At 38.7% G+C, this 12,962-nt stretch overlaps 1 protein-coding gene across 6 annotated transcripts; it reads left to right on the plus strand.

Annotated features, from left to right (window-relative positions):
* The first annotated feature begins 42 nt into the window (after window positions 1-42).
* ZNF639 (zinc finger protein 639) lies at window positions 43-12,962 on the plus strand. Of its 6 annotated transcripts, none has more exons than XM_059920548.1 (7): window positions 43-297; window positions 664-766; window positions 4,018-4,090; window positions 4,727-4,795; window positions 5,880-5,990; window positions 10,805-10,939; window positions 11,086-12,962. In XM_059920548.1, the coding sequence occupies exons 4-7, from the start codon at window positions 4,738-4,740 to the stop codon at window positions 12,237-12,239; spliced, it is 1,458 nt and encodes a 485-aa protein (XP_059776531.1). In that variant the 5' UTR covers window positions 43-297; window positions 664-766; window positions 4,018-4,090; window positions 4,727-4,737; the 3' UTR covers window positions 12,240-12,962. The 6 variants fall into 6 exon arrangements, with proteins under 6 accessions (XP_059776531.1, XP_059776533.1, XP_059776532.1 ...); XM_059920549.1 differs by lacking the exon at window positions 43-297 and adding an exon at window positions 339-528; XM_059920550.1 differs by lacking the exon at window positions 664-766.

Genomic DNA, 12,962 nt, shown 5'->3' on the forward strand with positions numbered 1-12,962 from the left:
GGGGGGGGAAAGTTCCCTCGGCAGCCTCGCCGGGAGCAATTCTAGAGGGTGGAATCGCCCGCTCGTTTCGGGAAGGGCGGTCCCCCGCCCGGAAGGGACCCGCCGCGGCGCGGAGGTGCCTGCCGGGGGAGGGGCAGGCCGCCGGGCCACCCCCGGCGCTTGAGGCCGGTGGTCCCTCCCAGGCTGGGTGTGCTGTGAGGCCAAGCCACCCGTTCCCCTGCCCCCACTCTCACCTAGTCCCCTCCCCGCCCTCTCGGCGGGCCCCTGAGGCGTGCGGCGCAGGCGCGGAGCGAGGCGGTGAGTGCGGCCGCCGAGCCTGGGCCGGGGGCCTGGCAGGCAGGGCAGAGGGCGCGCGGGGAGGGAGTGGGGCTGGCCCGGCGGAGCCCCCGGGAGCGTGAGGGCTAGAGCGGCGCCGCCCGCCGCCGTGCGCCCAAGGGCAGGGCTGCGCGGCCCCTCCGAACGTGCTCGGGTGCCTCGTCCGCCGCCTCGGAGCTGCGCCTGGGCTGGCCGGGCGGGGCCCGAGGACTGGTGAGTGTGAGGGCGGAGCGGGCCGGGCGCTGCACTGCTGCAGGGGCCGCGGGCGTGCGGGCGCAGCTTCCTGCGGGAGAGGGCAGGGAAGACCGGATGGCGTCTTTTAAACTGAAATCCTGCCTTCGTTTTCAGGCAGGATGGCGCTCCCCTCCCCCATCCCGAAGGCAGTTCCATCCCCTGTGGAGGACGCTTCCACCCTGGCTCGCCTCGGCCCCCCGCTGTTTTTTTCCGAAAGGTGCCTCTGGGGTCGGGGCTTGGGAGTTTCCGCTAGTCGCCGGGCCCGGGTGGGGCCGGTGCGTGGCGCCGGGGTGGGGGCGGCTGGGTCCCGGTGGCTCCTGCGGGGCCCCTCCGGGCGTCTGGGCCCGGGACACCCGTCGGTGCCACGCTGGCCCTCAGACCCTGCGGGTGACATCTTGACCCTCCGGCGGCGCGTCCCTTGACCGCGCCTCTAGCCTCAACCTTCAAGCCTCGGTCCCGGCTATAAGTCTCCAGCCAGTATAGCGTAAGCCACTTGTTAGGGTGCTTATAACGCCTTTCGGTCTTGTTTTTCAGTACAACCAAGGGACACGAGTGATTTGAGGCAGTTTTCTCTTAGCAAAGAGATAAAACAAAGACTGACACTAAATTGGACATATAGTGTGGGTTCAAGTTCAAGTTTTCCTGTGGCATTTTTGTGTTTCATTTCTTTTAAAATCTGGAAAATATATACTTGTTTCAAAATGAGGGTGGAAAAGAACGTGCTTTTAAAACTCTTTAGAAGAAAACTGTAGCTTTTTATTGTAAATGCTTGTCTTACGTTTATACCAATTAGAAAGAGAATATTTACATTGCATGAAAGGCCTTAGAAAGGTTGAACCCTTTGATGTAAGTGCTGACTGCCTATTATCTGTAGTGTGTTTTGTACTTAGACGTTTTTATTGTTGAAAAAAAATGACAGGTGGAAAGATGTTGACGAGTGTCTTGTAAGTTGCTTTAAAAAAAAAAATGTTTTGGATGGCGTGATTTTCTTTTTGTAAACGTAAAATATTTGTGAATACCTTAGCAGGAGAAAAATGTCTAGGTGTGTATGCACCAAAATGTTAACAGTGGTTTTTCTGGATGAATAGATTCTAAGTGATTCAATTCATTTTAATTTTTTTCTAATTTTGCTGCAGTGACGTATATTACATCTGTAGTTTGTTTTTAAGTGAGGAAGGGGAGTTGAGTTAAAAGGTGCATGTTCAGAATCTTCCCAATGAAAGGAGGACTGGTGAGCAAATGTGTCTGTGACATACCTAAGTAAAAAAGCCAAACTTCTTCATCAGGGCAGTTATACATGCAAAAGACACTTAAAAACATTTGCTGAAATGAAGGATGGTTAGCATTTTTGGTCTTGAGTGGGCATTTTACCATCTTGGCTTAAAGGAGGTCTGGTGAGCATTTGGATATTGTTTAGCCCTAAGTAGGAGTCAAACAATTGCTGATCAAGGTAATCTTATTCCTTCCACCTGACAGTCTGAATCCAGGCCAGCTTGCAACATTAATTCTAATGCCATGCTTCGTTTCCTTTTCTTGCTTTTTTGAAAGAATTTGAAGTATTTAACATGCTCGGCTGACAGTGTTCAGTGTTCTATCTGATACTTGTAGAACATTTAGAACATGAAGTATAAAGGTTTTAGCTGTGTAAATTCTGGAAGTGTACAAAAGGTATTAGGAATAAGTCTTGAGATTTTAGTTTATTACATAAATATGAAAACAGCTTTTCTTTTTTTTCTTTTTTAAGGCACTTGATGGGGGTGGGCTCAAGGAATGCTATTTGTGTTGTTAGGTGAGGCATTATATATATTGATACCATTTCTGTAAATCATGGTTGTCAGTTTCTTTGGGTGATTCCCTTCCCCTCCTCCCAGTTGGTGGCTGAGTAAGAACTGGAAGCAAGACGTAACTCTCTAGTAGCAGTGATTAGAAATGAAGATTTACTCACACGGTTAGTTGTTCAAAACCCAGAAGTCAGAAGATATGCTTTTTCATCTCTGGTTCTGCTACTTTGTTGACTTGACTTTCCCTGAGTTTGTTTCCTCATCAGTAAAATTGGAGTGGATTTGACAGTAGCCCTTCTATGTACTTCACAGGATTGTTGTGAAGATCAAATAAAATAAGGAAAATTTGCAATAAACTCAACAGCACTATAAGTGTAGTATCACAGCACGTGTAGTGCTGATATACCCAGAACTTAGTGAAGCAGCAAAAACAGTATGTTCACCTCAAGTTCTTTACCACTAGAAATGAGATGGTCTTAGTAATGATGCCAAGTTCTACCTGCTATATAGTATATCACTGTGGTGATAAGAAAAGCAGTTTATAAGCTGGTAGAGAAGACTTCACAATGCATTTTTTTTCTTGACATTCCTTACTTTCCCACTGCTACAGGGGGAAGAACACTAATCTGAAATGGAGTAGGCAGTTCTGATTCTGACACTAATCTATTACTTGAATTGGGGTGATCACTTTATCTCCCTATTTGTTTCCACAACTAAAATAAAGGGATTGAAAGCATGGTCTTCAAAATCAGATCTTTGTTCAAATCCCAGCCCTGTCACTTATTAAGTATTCCACTGACTTAAATTTATGCCTCAGTTTCCTCATCAGTAACAAAGGGTAAAGAATAGCGATTTTGAGAGTGTTGTGGATTTTGCAAATCATAGGGTTAAATAAAATAATGTACACAGCATGGTACATAATTGGTGCTCAAATGATTATTATTCTTTATTAAATAATCTATAAGGATTTAAACAGTTTAAAGTCTAATTTGGAGTTGACCTGCATTATATTGGCTTTCACTGTGGCTGAATAAATTAATGAGATTTATATTCCTATTTTGGTGTTAAGATACAACTATAGCTTTAGAAGGTAAATTCATTTCAACAAAACGTGACACATATTTACATATAGTCACATATTTATGGATTTATACAAGTTTTAGTACTTAATACAGTATGTTCAAAAGAATATTGTACTTGAGTTAATTCTGTATAGCTTTCTAGTTGACTAAGATCTGGTACCATTGTATTCTTTTTTTTTTTTTTAACTAATTTTATTTATTTATTTATTTAGGCTGCGTTTGGTCTTTGTTGTTGCACACAGGCTTTCTCTAGTTGCAGCGAGCGGGGGCTACTCTTCGTTGCAGTGTGCTGGCTTCTCACTGCAGTGGCTTCTCTTGTTGTGGAGCATGGGCTCTAGGCGCACAGGCTTCAGTCGTTGTGGCACGCGGGCTCAGTAGTTGTGGCTCGAGGGCTCTAAGCGCAGGCTCAGTAGTTGTGGCACATGGGCTTAGTCGCTCCACAGCATGTGGGATCTTCCCGGACCTGGGCTGAAACCCATGTCCCCTGCATTGGCAGGCAGATTCTTAACCACTGTGCCACCAGGGAAGTCCACCATTGTATTCTTGAGTCTCAGAAATGAACTACATTTTTGCTCTTATGACTTTTGTCATGTTTTTTTCTACAGGCATTTTTTTTACCATCTGTGAAAACTTCCTGTAATTCATTTTTCCTCACTCCAGTATTCAGAATTATATCAAGTAAGTGGGATGTAGTAAAACTAGTCAATTCTATAACAGTCTGTCGGAATTTAATCATTCAGTGGCTGCCGTACTCTTTTGTTCTCGACAGAATGTTGAATGTGACCTCATAAGTCAGAAAAGGATTTTTTTCTTGAAAATTATATTCTGAGCTTCTATACAATGAGTTTTGTTTTTTTTGTTTTTTTGTTTTTCCTGAAGCCAGGGCATCAATACAGATTTGTGACAGTATTTTTTTGAGGGAATGTATCTACCTGTGGCTTCAAAACTGTGTCAAAATATTCCCAACTGTAAGAAATGTACCTGTAAAACTCTTAATTTGGTGCCATAGGCACAATTTGTCTTCTATAAAAAATAATTTAAGCATAAGGCTAATGTTATTATCCAGTTTTCACAATTGCATCCATATTTGAAAAGGAGTTCTCGACCTCAGTAAGAAAGAAAACAGAACTTGGTGTCCTGCATTTAAACTTGATCAGAAAAATAAATCCAAAATGTAAGCAGAAGGATTGTTTAACATTTCTCTTATGAAGTGGATTTTCATACTTCCTATTGCCAATAAATTATTTGGTTAGAAGAAAATTTTATAACAATATTAACAGTTGTGATATATTTGTTAAATTTTTCCATTTTTAGATTAAAAAGATATGAATGAATATCCTAAAAAAAGAAAAAGGAAGACTTTACACCCTTCTCGTTATTCAGGTCAGTGTGTGATTAAATTATTTAAAAGTTAGGCCGTGTATTCCCATGCAGTTGTGTTTCCATCATTTTCTCATAAATGATCTGATAAGAGTTAAATATCTGGGTCAACTTTTAGGTAAGAGTAAACTTTAAATAAATTGTCTGAAAATATATTTCTCAATGTCTGCCATGTGCTAGGCACACATCAGAACTTTGCAGACATTGTTTAATCCTCACAACTTCGTGGTTTATAGATATTTAAAATTAGATATCTGAGGTTACATAATTATACAGCATAATTGATATTTGCCTGTGTGATTCCCAAGCTTGTGCTTAAGGCACAGCAATAACCTTGGTGGAAGATATTTTGCATCATTGGGAAAATACTTTATCTTGTACATTATTTTCAGAAATATGAATTTCATTTTGATTGTGTAATTTTATATCCTTTCTTTGAGGTTGGCTCTGCTGTCTTAGCAAATAAGATGTCTTTGGCCATCTGTAACAAATGCAACCCACGTGCATATACTTGGGGCAGTCTCAGGTATACCTGTTAACCAACCCAACTTACACATTTTTCATATCTGAGGAAATTAAGCCTGGTTTACTGCTTACTGGCATTTCCCAGGCAAGAGTTGAAATGACTGTATTCAGGGCCCTAACTGGTCCTCAAACTTTCTCCTATGTGTTATGCTTTTCCTACAGTACATGGCAGATCTTCTTGGTAGTTAATTCAATGTTTTTTTTTGGTTTGTTATTTTTGGGATTTTTTTTTGTTTTTTTTTGTTTTTTTTTGTTTTTTTGGGTTTTTTTGTTTTTTTGCAATGAACACGTATATTGCATATTTATATTTTGTGGGATTCTGACCAAGGCAAATGTATCTTTGTGTGCTTCAAAGTATTATATTTTAAATTGTATAATTTATGGTTCTTTCAAAGCTCAAAGTCAGTGTCAGATCTGAGTTATAAAAGCCTTGAGAATTGAGGGAAATGTTAATACTTTGTTACAAATACTGTGAAATTTTATATATGTTGGATAAAGAGATGGGTGTCATTAAATGTATATATGTTCAGTATGCTTGAAATTTTTAAAATTTTGTTTTCAGATTCCTCTGGAATAAGCAGAATTGCAGATGGATTCAATGGCATTTTTTCTGATCATTGTTATAGTGTTTGTTCTATGAGACAACCAGACTTAAAATATTTTGACAACAAAGGTATATCTAAATTTTCCAAAATATTTTTCATTAAGTTGCTTTTATAATTTTTCATTTCTTTTTTGAAAATGTGGGTGAAAGTGATGATTTCAAAATGGGCAAGTGTTTAAACTTAAGAAAACAAGAGTTTTGTGTAAGAAAGTGAATTTTAATTTTTAACATTATCTCAGAGATATAAATCAAAAACAGATCCTCCTAAATCAATTTTAATCAGCTAGGAATCAGTGGCAAAGCAGGAATGACCCAGAGTTTGGACCATTTATGATGAAAGGTGAAGAATACTGTTACACACAGTTCTTCCACTCAGCTATACCTTTCAGTCTGGAGGGCTAATGGAAGGAAAGAACAGAGGGTGAAGGATTTGGTCATTTTCAATCTTGTATCTTCTATTGACTCCTCTTTTCTAGAGCATTAGATGAATAGTAACTTACATTTGCTCTCTTCTTCCTCTGAAATAATCAAAACCCCCAGTTCCCGTGAGCTCCTATTATAGGCACAGAAACATAAATTATTTAAAGAACATGCAGAGATTTCCCTGGTGCTCTAGTGGTTAAGACTCCGTGCTCCCAGTGCAGGGGGCCCAGGTTCAATCCCTGGTCAGGAAACTAGATCCCACATGCTACAACTAAGAGGCTGCATGCTGCAACTAAAAGATCCCACGTACTGCAACTAAGACCCAGTGCAGCCAAATAAATAAATAAATAAATAAATACTTTTGAAAAATAAATTTTAAAAAAAGAACATGCAGAGTCAGAGACATCAGTGTGAACTCATGTTTGGCTTAATATACACACAAATGGTTACATACAGAAACATTTATGGGTATATCTATATATACATGGTAGTGTACATGCACATATTTTTTGCTTTGTTAGCTGAGGAGGCCTAACAGAAATGACAGCCCAGTAACAATGAGCACATCCAGTGCCCAGATCTTGGTTTCTAATACCATTTTCCAATAAAAGGAACGAGGGCTTCTTGGAGAAATGGCTGATTTAAGGGAGAGGAAACAAATCTGTACAGAAGAATTCCAAATTATTGATGTAGATACTCCTCACTCAAGGAGGTGGAGCATAACTTTCCACTCCTTAAGTATGGACTGCACTTAGTGACTTAATTCCAAGCATAGAGTATGGAAAGTAAAAGAGTGACTTTACAGTGGAGAAACCTGATAAATACCCCAGTTATCAAGTTCAACGTCAGCAGTGATAAACCACGTTAATAGTATGTACTCTTGATATGATGTGATAAAAATGATAGTTTGCCTCTGTGTTTCCTTCCCAATGATCCATAATCACAGTCTAATCATGAAAAAAAAACAAAGTTCATTAGTGGGACATCCTGCAAAATACCTTACCAGTCTCCTCAAAATTGTCATGGTCTTCGAAAACGAGGGAATTCTGAGAAACTACCACAGTTAACAGTAGCCTAGAGACATGACAACTAAATGGTATGTATCCTGGTTGGGAGCCTGGAACAGAAAAAGGAGGTTATGTAAAAACCAAGGATATCTGGATGAAGTATGGACTTTAGTTAATAACAACTTACCAGTATTGGTCATTAATTGTAACAAATATTAATGTAAGATGTTAATAGTGGAGAAACTGAATGCAGGATATATGGGAATTCTCTGTACTGTCTTTTTTTTTTTTTTTCTATAAATCTGAAACTTCTAAAACATAAAGTCTGTTTAAGAAAGACCTGATGTTGAAGTGCAGTTTTCTCTATTGACTGGCATTTCAGCTTGTCCATGTTAACTTTAAAACATTGGGGCTTTAACAAATTGAAAGAGAAAAATCATATCATCATCTCAATAGATGCAGAGAAAGCTTTCGACAAAATTCAACACCCATGTATGATAAAAACCCTCCAGAAAGTAGGCATAGAGGGAACTTTCCTCAACATAATAAAGGCCATATATGACAAACCCACAGCCAACATCGTCCTCAATGGTGAAAAACTGAAACCATTTCCACTAAGATCAGGAACAAGACAAGGTTGCCCACTCTCACCACTATTATTCAACATAGTTTTGGAAGTTTTAGCCACAGCAATCAGAGAAGAAAAAGAAATAAAAGGAATCCAAATCGGAAAAGAAGAAGTAAAGCTGTCACTGTTTGCAGATGACATACTATACATAGAGAATCCTAAAGATGCTACCAGAAAACTACTACAGCTAATCAATGAATTTGGTGAAGTAGCAGGATACAAAATTAATGCACAGAAATCTCTTGCATTCCTATACACTAGTGATGAAAAATCTGAAAGTGAAATTAAGAAAACACTTCCATTTACCATTACAACAAATAGAATAAAATACCTAGGAATAAACCTACCTAAGGAGACAAAAGACCTGTATGCAGAAAATTATAAGACACTGATGAAAGAAATTAAAGATGATACAAATAGGTGGAGAGAGATACCATATTCTTGGATTGGAAGAATCAACATTGTGAAAATGACTCTACTACCCAAAGCAATCTACAGATTCAATGCAATCTCTATCAAACTACCACTGGCATTTTTCACAGAACTAGAACAAAAAATTTCACAATTTGTATGGAAACACAAAAGACCCCGAATAGCCAAAGCAATCTTGAGAAAGAAAAACAGAGCTGGAGGAATCAGGCTCCCAGACTTCAGACTATACTACCAAGCTACAGTAATCAAGACAGTATGGTACACAAAACAGAAATATAGATCAATGGAACAGGATAGAAAGCCCAGAGATAAACCCATGCACATATGGTCACCGTATCTTTGATAAAGGAGGCAAGAATACACAATGGAGAAAAGACAGCCTCTTCAATAAGTGGTGCTGGTAAAACTGGACAGCTACATGTAAGAGAATGAAATTAGAACACTCCCTAACACCATACACAAAAATAAACTCAAAATGGATTAAAGACCTAAATGTAAGGCCAGACACTATCAAACTCTTAGAGGAAAACATAGGCAGAACACTATGACATAAATCACAGCAAGATCCTTTTTGACCCACCTCCTAGAGAAATGGAAATAAAAACAAAAATAAACAAATGGGACCTAGTGAAACTTAAAAGCTTTTGCACAGCAAAGGAAACCATAAACAAGATGAAAAGACAACACTCAGAATGGGAGAAAGTATTTGCAAATGAAACAACTGACAAAGGATTAATCTCCAAAATTTAAAAGCAGCTCATGCAGCTCAATATCAAAAAAAAACCCAATCCAAAAATGGGCAGAAGACCTAAATAGACATTTCTCCAAAGAAGATATACAGATTGCCAACAAACACATGAAAGAATGCTCAACATCATTAATCATTAGAGAAATGCAAATCAAAACTACAATGTGATATCATCTCACATCGGTCAGAATGGCCATCATCAAAAAATGTACAAACAATAAATGCTGGAGAGGATGTGGAGGAAAGGGAACCCTCTTGCACTGTTGGTGGGAATGTAAATTGATACAACCACTATGGAGAACAGTCTGGAGGTTCCTTAAAAAACTAAAAATAGAACTACCATACAACCCAGCAGTCCCACTACTGGGCATATACCCTGAGAAAACCATAATTCAAAAAGAGTCATGGGGCTTCCCTGGTGGCATAGTGGTTGAGAATCTGCCTGCCAATGCAGGGAACACGGGTTTGAGCCCTGGTCTGGGAAGATCCCACATGCCGCGGAGCAGCTGGGTCCGTGAGCCACAACTACTGAGCCTGCGCGTCTGGAGCCTGTGCTCCACAACAGGAGAGGCTGCGATAGTGAGAGGCCCGCGCACTGCGATGAAGAGTGGCCCCCGCTTGCCGCAACTAGAGAAAGCCCTCGCACAGAAACAAAGACCCAACACAGCCATAAATAAATAAATAAATAAATAAAATTAAAAAAAAAAAGAGTCATGTACCAAAATGTTCATTGCAGCTCTATTTACAATAGCCAGGACATGGAAGCAACCTAAGTGTCCATCGACAGATGAATGGATAAAGAAGATGCAGCACATATATACAATGAAATATTACTCAGCCATAAAAAGAAACGGAGTTATTTGTAGTGAGGTGGTTGGACCAAGAGTCTGTAATACAGAGTGAAGTAAGTCAGAAAGAGAAAAGCGAAACTGTATGCTAACAGATATATATGGAATCTAAAAAGAAAAAAAAAAATGGTCATGAAGAACCTAGGGGCAAGATGGGAATAAAGACACAGACCTACTAGAGAATGGACTTGAGGATATGGGGAAGGGGAAGGGGAAGCTGTGACAAAGAGAGTGGCATGGACATATATACAGTACCAAATGTAAAATATATAGCTAGTGGGAAGCAGCTGCATAGCACAGGGAGATCAGCTCGGTGCTTTGTGACCACCTAGAGGGGTGGGATAGGGAGGGTGGCAGGGAGGGAGGCGCAAGAGGGAAGAGATATGGGAACATATGTATATGTATAACTGATTCACTTTGTTATAAAGCAGAAACTAACACACCATTGTAAAGCAATTGTACTCCAATAAAAATGTTAAAAAATAAATAAAACATTGGGGCTGAGCTGAGGGAATAAAGACTGACTCAAACTCAGTAATTTCAAGTTAAAATTCCCAAGTAACTTTAAAAAGTGTATTCTAGTCCAAATAGGGTATGGAAGCAAAAGTAGTTGCTTGTTTGGACAGATTTTCTGTGTATCTGTGGTACACAGATAACAAAGCTTTTCATAGCTAAATCTAAGTCCTTAGTTCTGTTGGAATTCTAAATTATATTTTAAAACATTGGTAGTTTGTTTTATAATAATGTTTAATGCTTTGATATAAATAATAAATATTTTTCCAAATCCCTTTTCACAGATGATGATTCTGATACAGAGACATCAAATGACTTGCCAAAATTTACAGATGGAATCAAGGCCAGAAACAGAAATCAAAACTACCTGGTTCCCAGTCCTGTACTTAGAATTCTAGACCACACTGCCTTTTCTACAGGTAACGGAAAGTAATTAATAGAATTTGCACATTTTATATAGATCAGTGAAAAAATAATAAGTAAAGTAAATTTCTTTTTGCCAATGACTTATTTAGTAGGTCTTATTTAGTAATAATAATAATAATAGGCTTGTTTTACTTTTTAGAAAAATCTACTGATATTGAAATTTGTGATGAAGAGTGCGACTCCCCTGAATCAGTCAACCAGCAAACTCAAGAGGAGAGCCCTATAGAAGTTCACACTGCTGAAGATGTTCCAATTGCTGCGGAAGTGCATGCAATTTCTGAAGATTATGATATAGAGACAGAAAACAATTCCTCTGAGAGTCTCCAAGACCAAACTGATGAAGAGCCACCAGCTAAACTTTGCAAAATTCTTGACAAGAGCCAAGCTTTTAATGTGACTGCCCAGCAGAAATGGCCTTTACTGAGAGCTAATAGCAGTGGCCTCTATAAATGTGAACTTTGTGAGTTCAACAGCAAATATTTTTCTGATTTAAAGCAGCATATGATCTTGAAGCATAAGCGTACTGATTCAAATGTCTGTCGAGTATGCAAAGAAAGTTTCTCTACCAACATGCTCCTGATCGAACATGCCAAACTGCATGAGGAGGATCCCTACATTTGTAAATACTGTGATTATAAGACAGTAATTTTTGAGAACCTCAGCCAGCACATTGCAGACACCCATTTTAGTGATCACCTTTATTGGTGTGAGCAGTGTGACGTACAGTTCTCCTCAAGCAGTGAACTCTACCTACATTTCCAGGAGCACAGCTGTGATGAACAGTACTTGTGTCAGTTCTGTGAACATGAAACGAATGATCCAGAAGACTTGCATAGCCATGTGGTAAATGAGCATGCATGTAAATTAATAGAGTTAAGTGATAAGTATAACAATGGAGAACATGGACAGTACAGCCTCTTAAGCAAAATTACATTTGACAAATGTAAAAACTTCTTTGTATGTCAAGTATGTGGGTTTCGGAGTAGACTTCATACAAATGTTAACAGGCATGTTGCTATTGAACATACTAAAATTTTTCCTCATGTTTGTGATGACTGTGGGAAAGGCTTTTCAAGTATGCTAGAATATTGCAAACATTTAAATTCACATTTATCTGAAGGGATTTATTTATGTCAATATTGTGAATATTCAACAGGACAGATTGAAGATCTTAAAATTCATCTAGATTTCAAGCATTCGGCTGATTTACCTCATAAATGTAGTGACTGCTTAATGAGGTTTGGAAATGAAAGGGAATTAATAAGTCACCTTCCGGTCCATGAGACAACTTGATTGTTCTCTTTAATTTCCATAATGTTGATGTAAAATAATAAATTTGGCTTTTTTGCAGATGTTAAAATGGATGATTTTAAACACAACTTATGAGAACTTTTTAACAAGATCTTTTTAAATTTTTTTTCTTGGCATTGCTATCTTTTTCAGTATATAATTGTATCCTAAATGTGGTATTTTCAATGTATTGTAGTTGGTAGTTTTAACCACTTTTGGTGACTATCATGTTTCTTGCATGTTCTCTGATTTCATAAATTGATAAGAAACAGATGTACTGAAGAAATTAGACTATAGTTTTCCTTCCGTAAACATAGGTGCTGTAAACTTTTTCTTCTTTAAACTCAAAAAAACAAGATCAGTTTTTCATGTATGAAGTCGTTGAAGTACTGTACTATCAGAACTAAAGTGCAACATAATATGCACTTAAGTCCACTGATACTCCCATTAATAAGATCCAGACCCTCCTTTTGCATTCCCCAACAATTATTATCCCCAAGACAATCAATGAACTCCCCATCTGTGTGATTCTTTCAGTGACACTAGGAGGCCAGTGTTATGGTAAGGAGAGATCTGGTTTTCTTGGCAGTCTTTTTTTAATTCTTATTCTACTTTAACCCCATCTATGTGCTAAATAATTTTAAAGGGGGAGGAACTGGTAAGGGGTTCGACAATAAAGTAACATTTCATAACTCATTTATAAATGAATAAACAAGTTATTTATAA

Source organism: Balaenoptera ricei, chromosome 4 (genome assembly GCF_028023285.1).
Source record: "Balaenoptera ricei isolate mBalRic1 chromosome 4, mBalRic1.hap2, whole genome shotgun sequence".
NCBI lineage: Eukaryota > Metazoa > Chordata > Mammalia > Artiodactyla > Balaenopteridae > Balaenoptera > Balaenoptera ricei.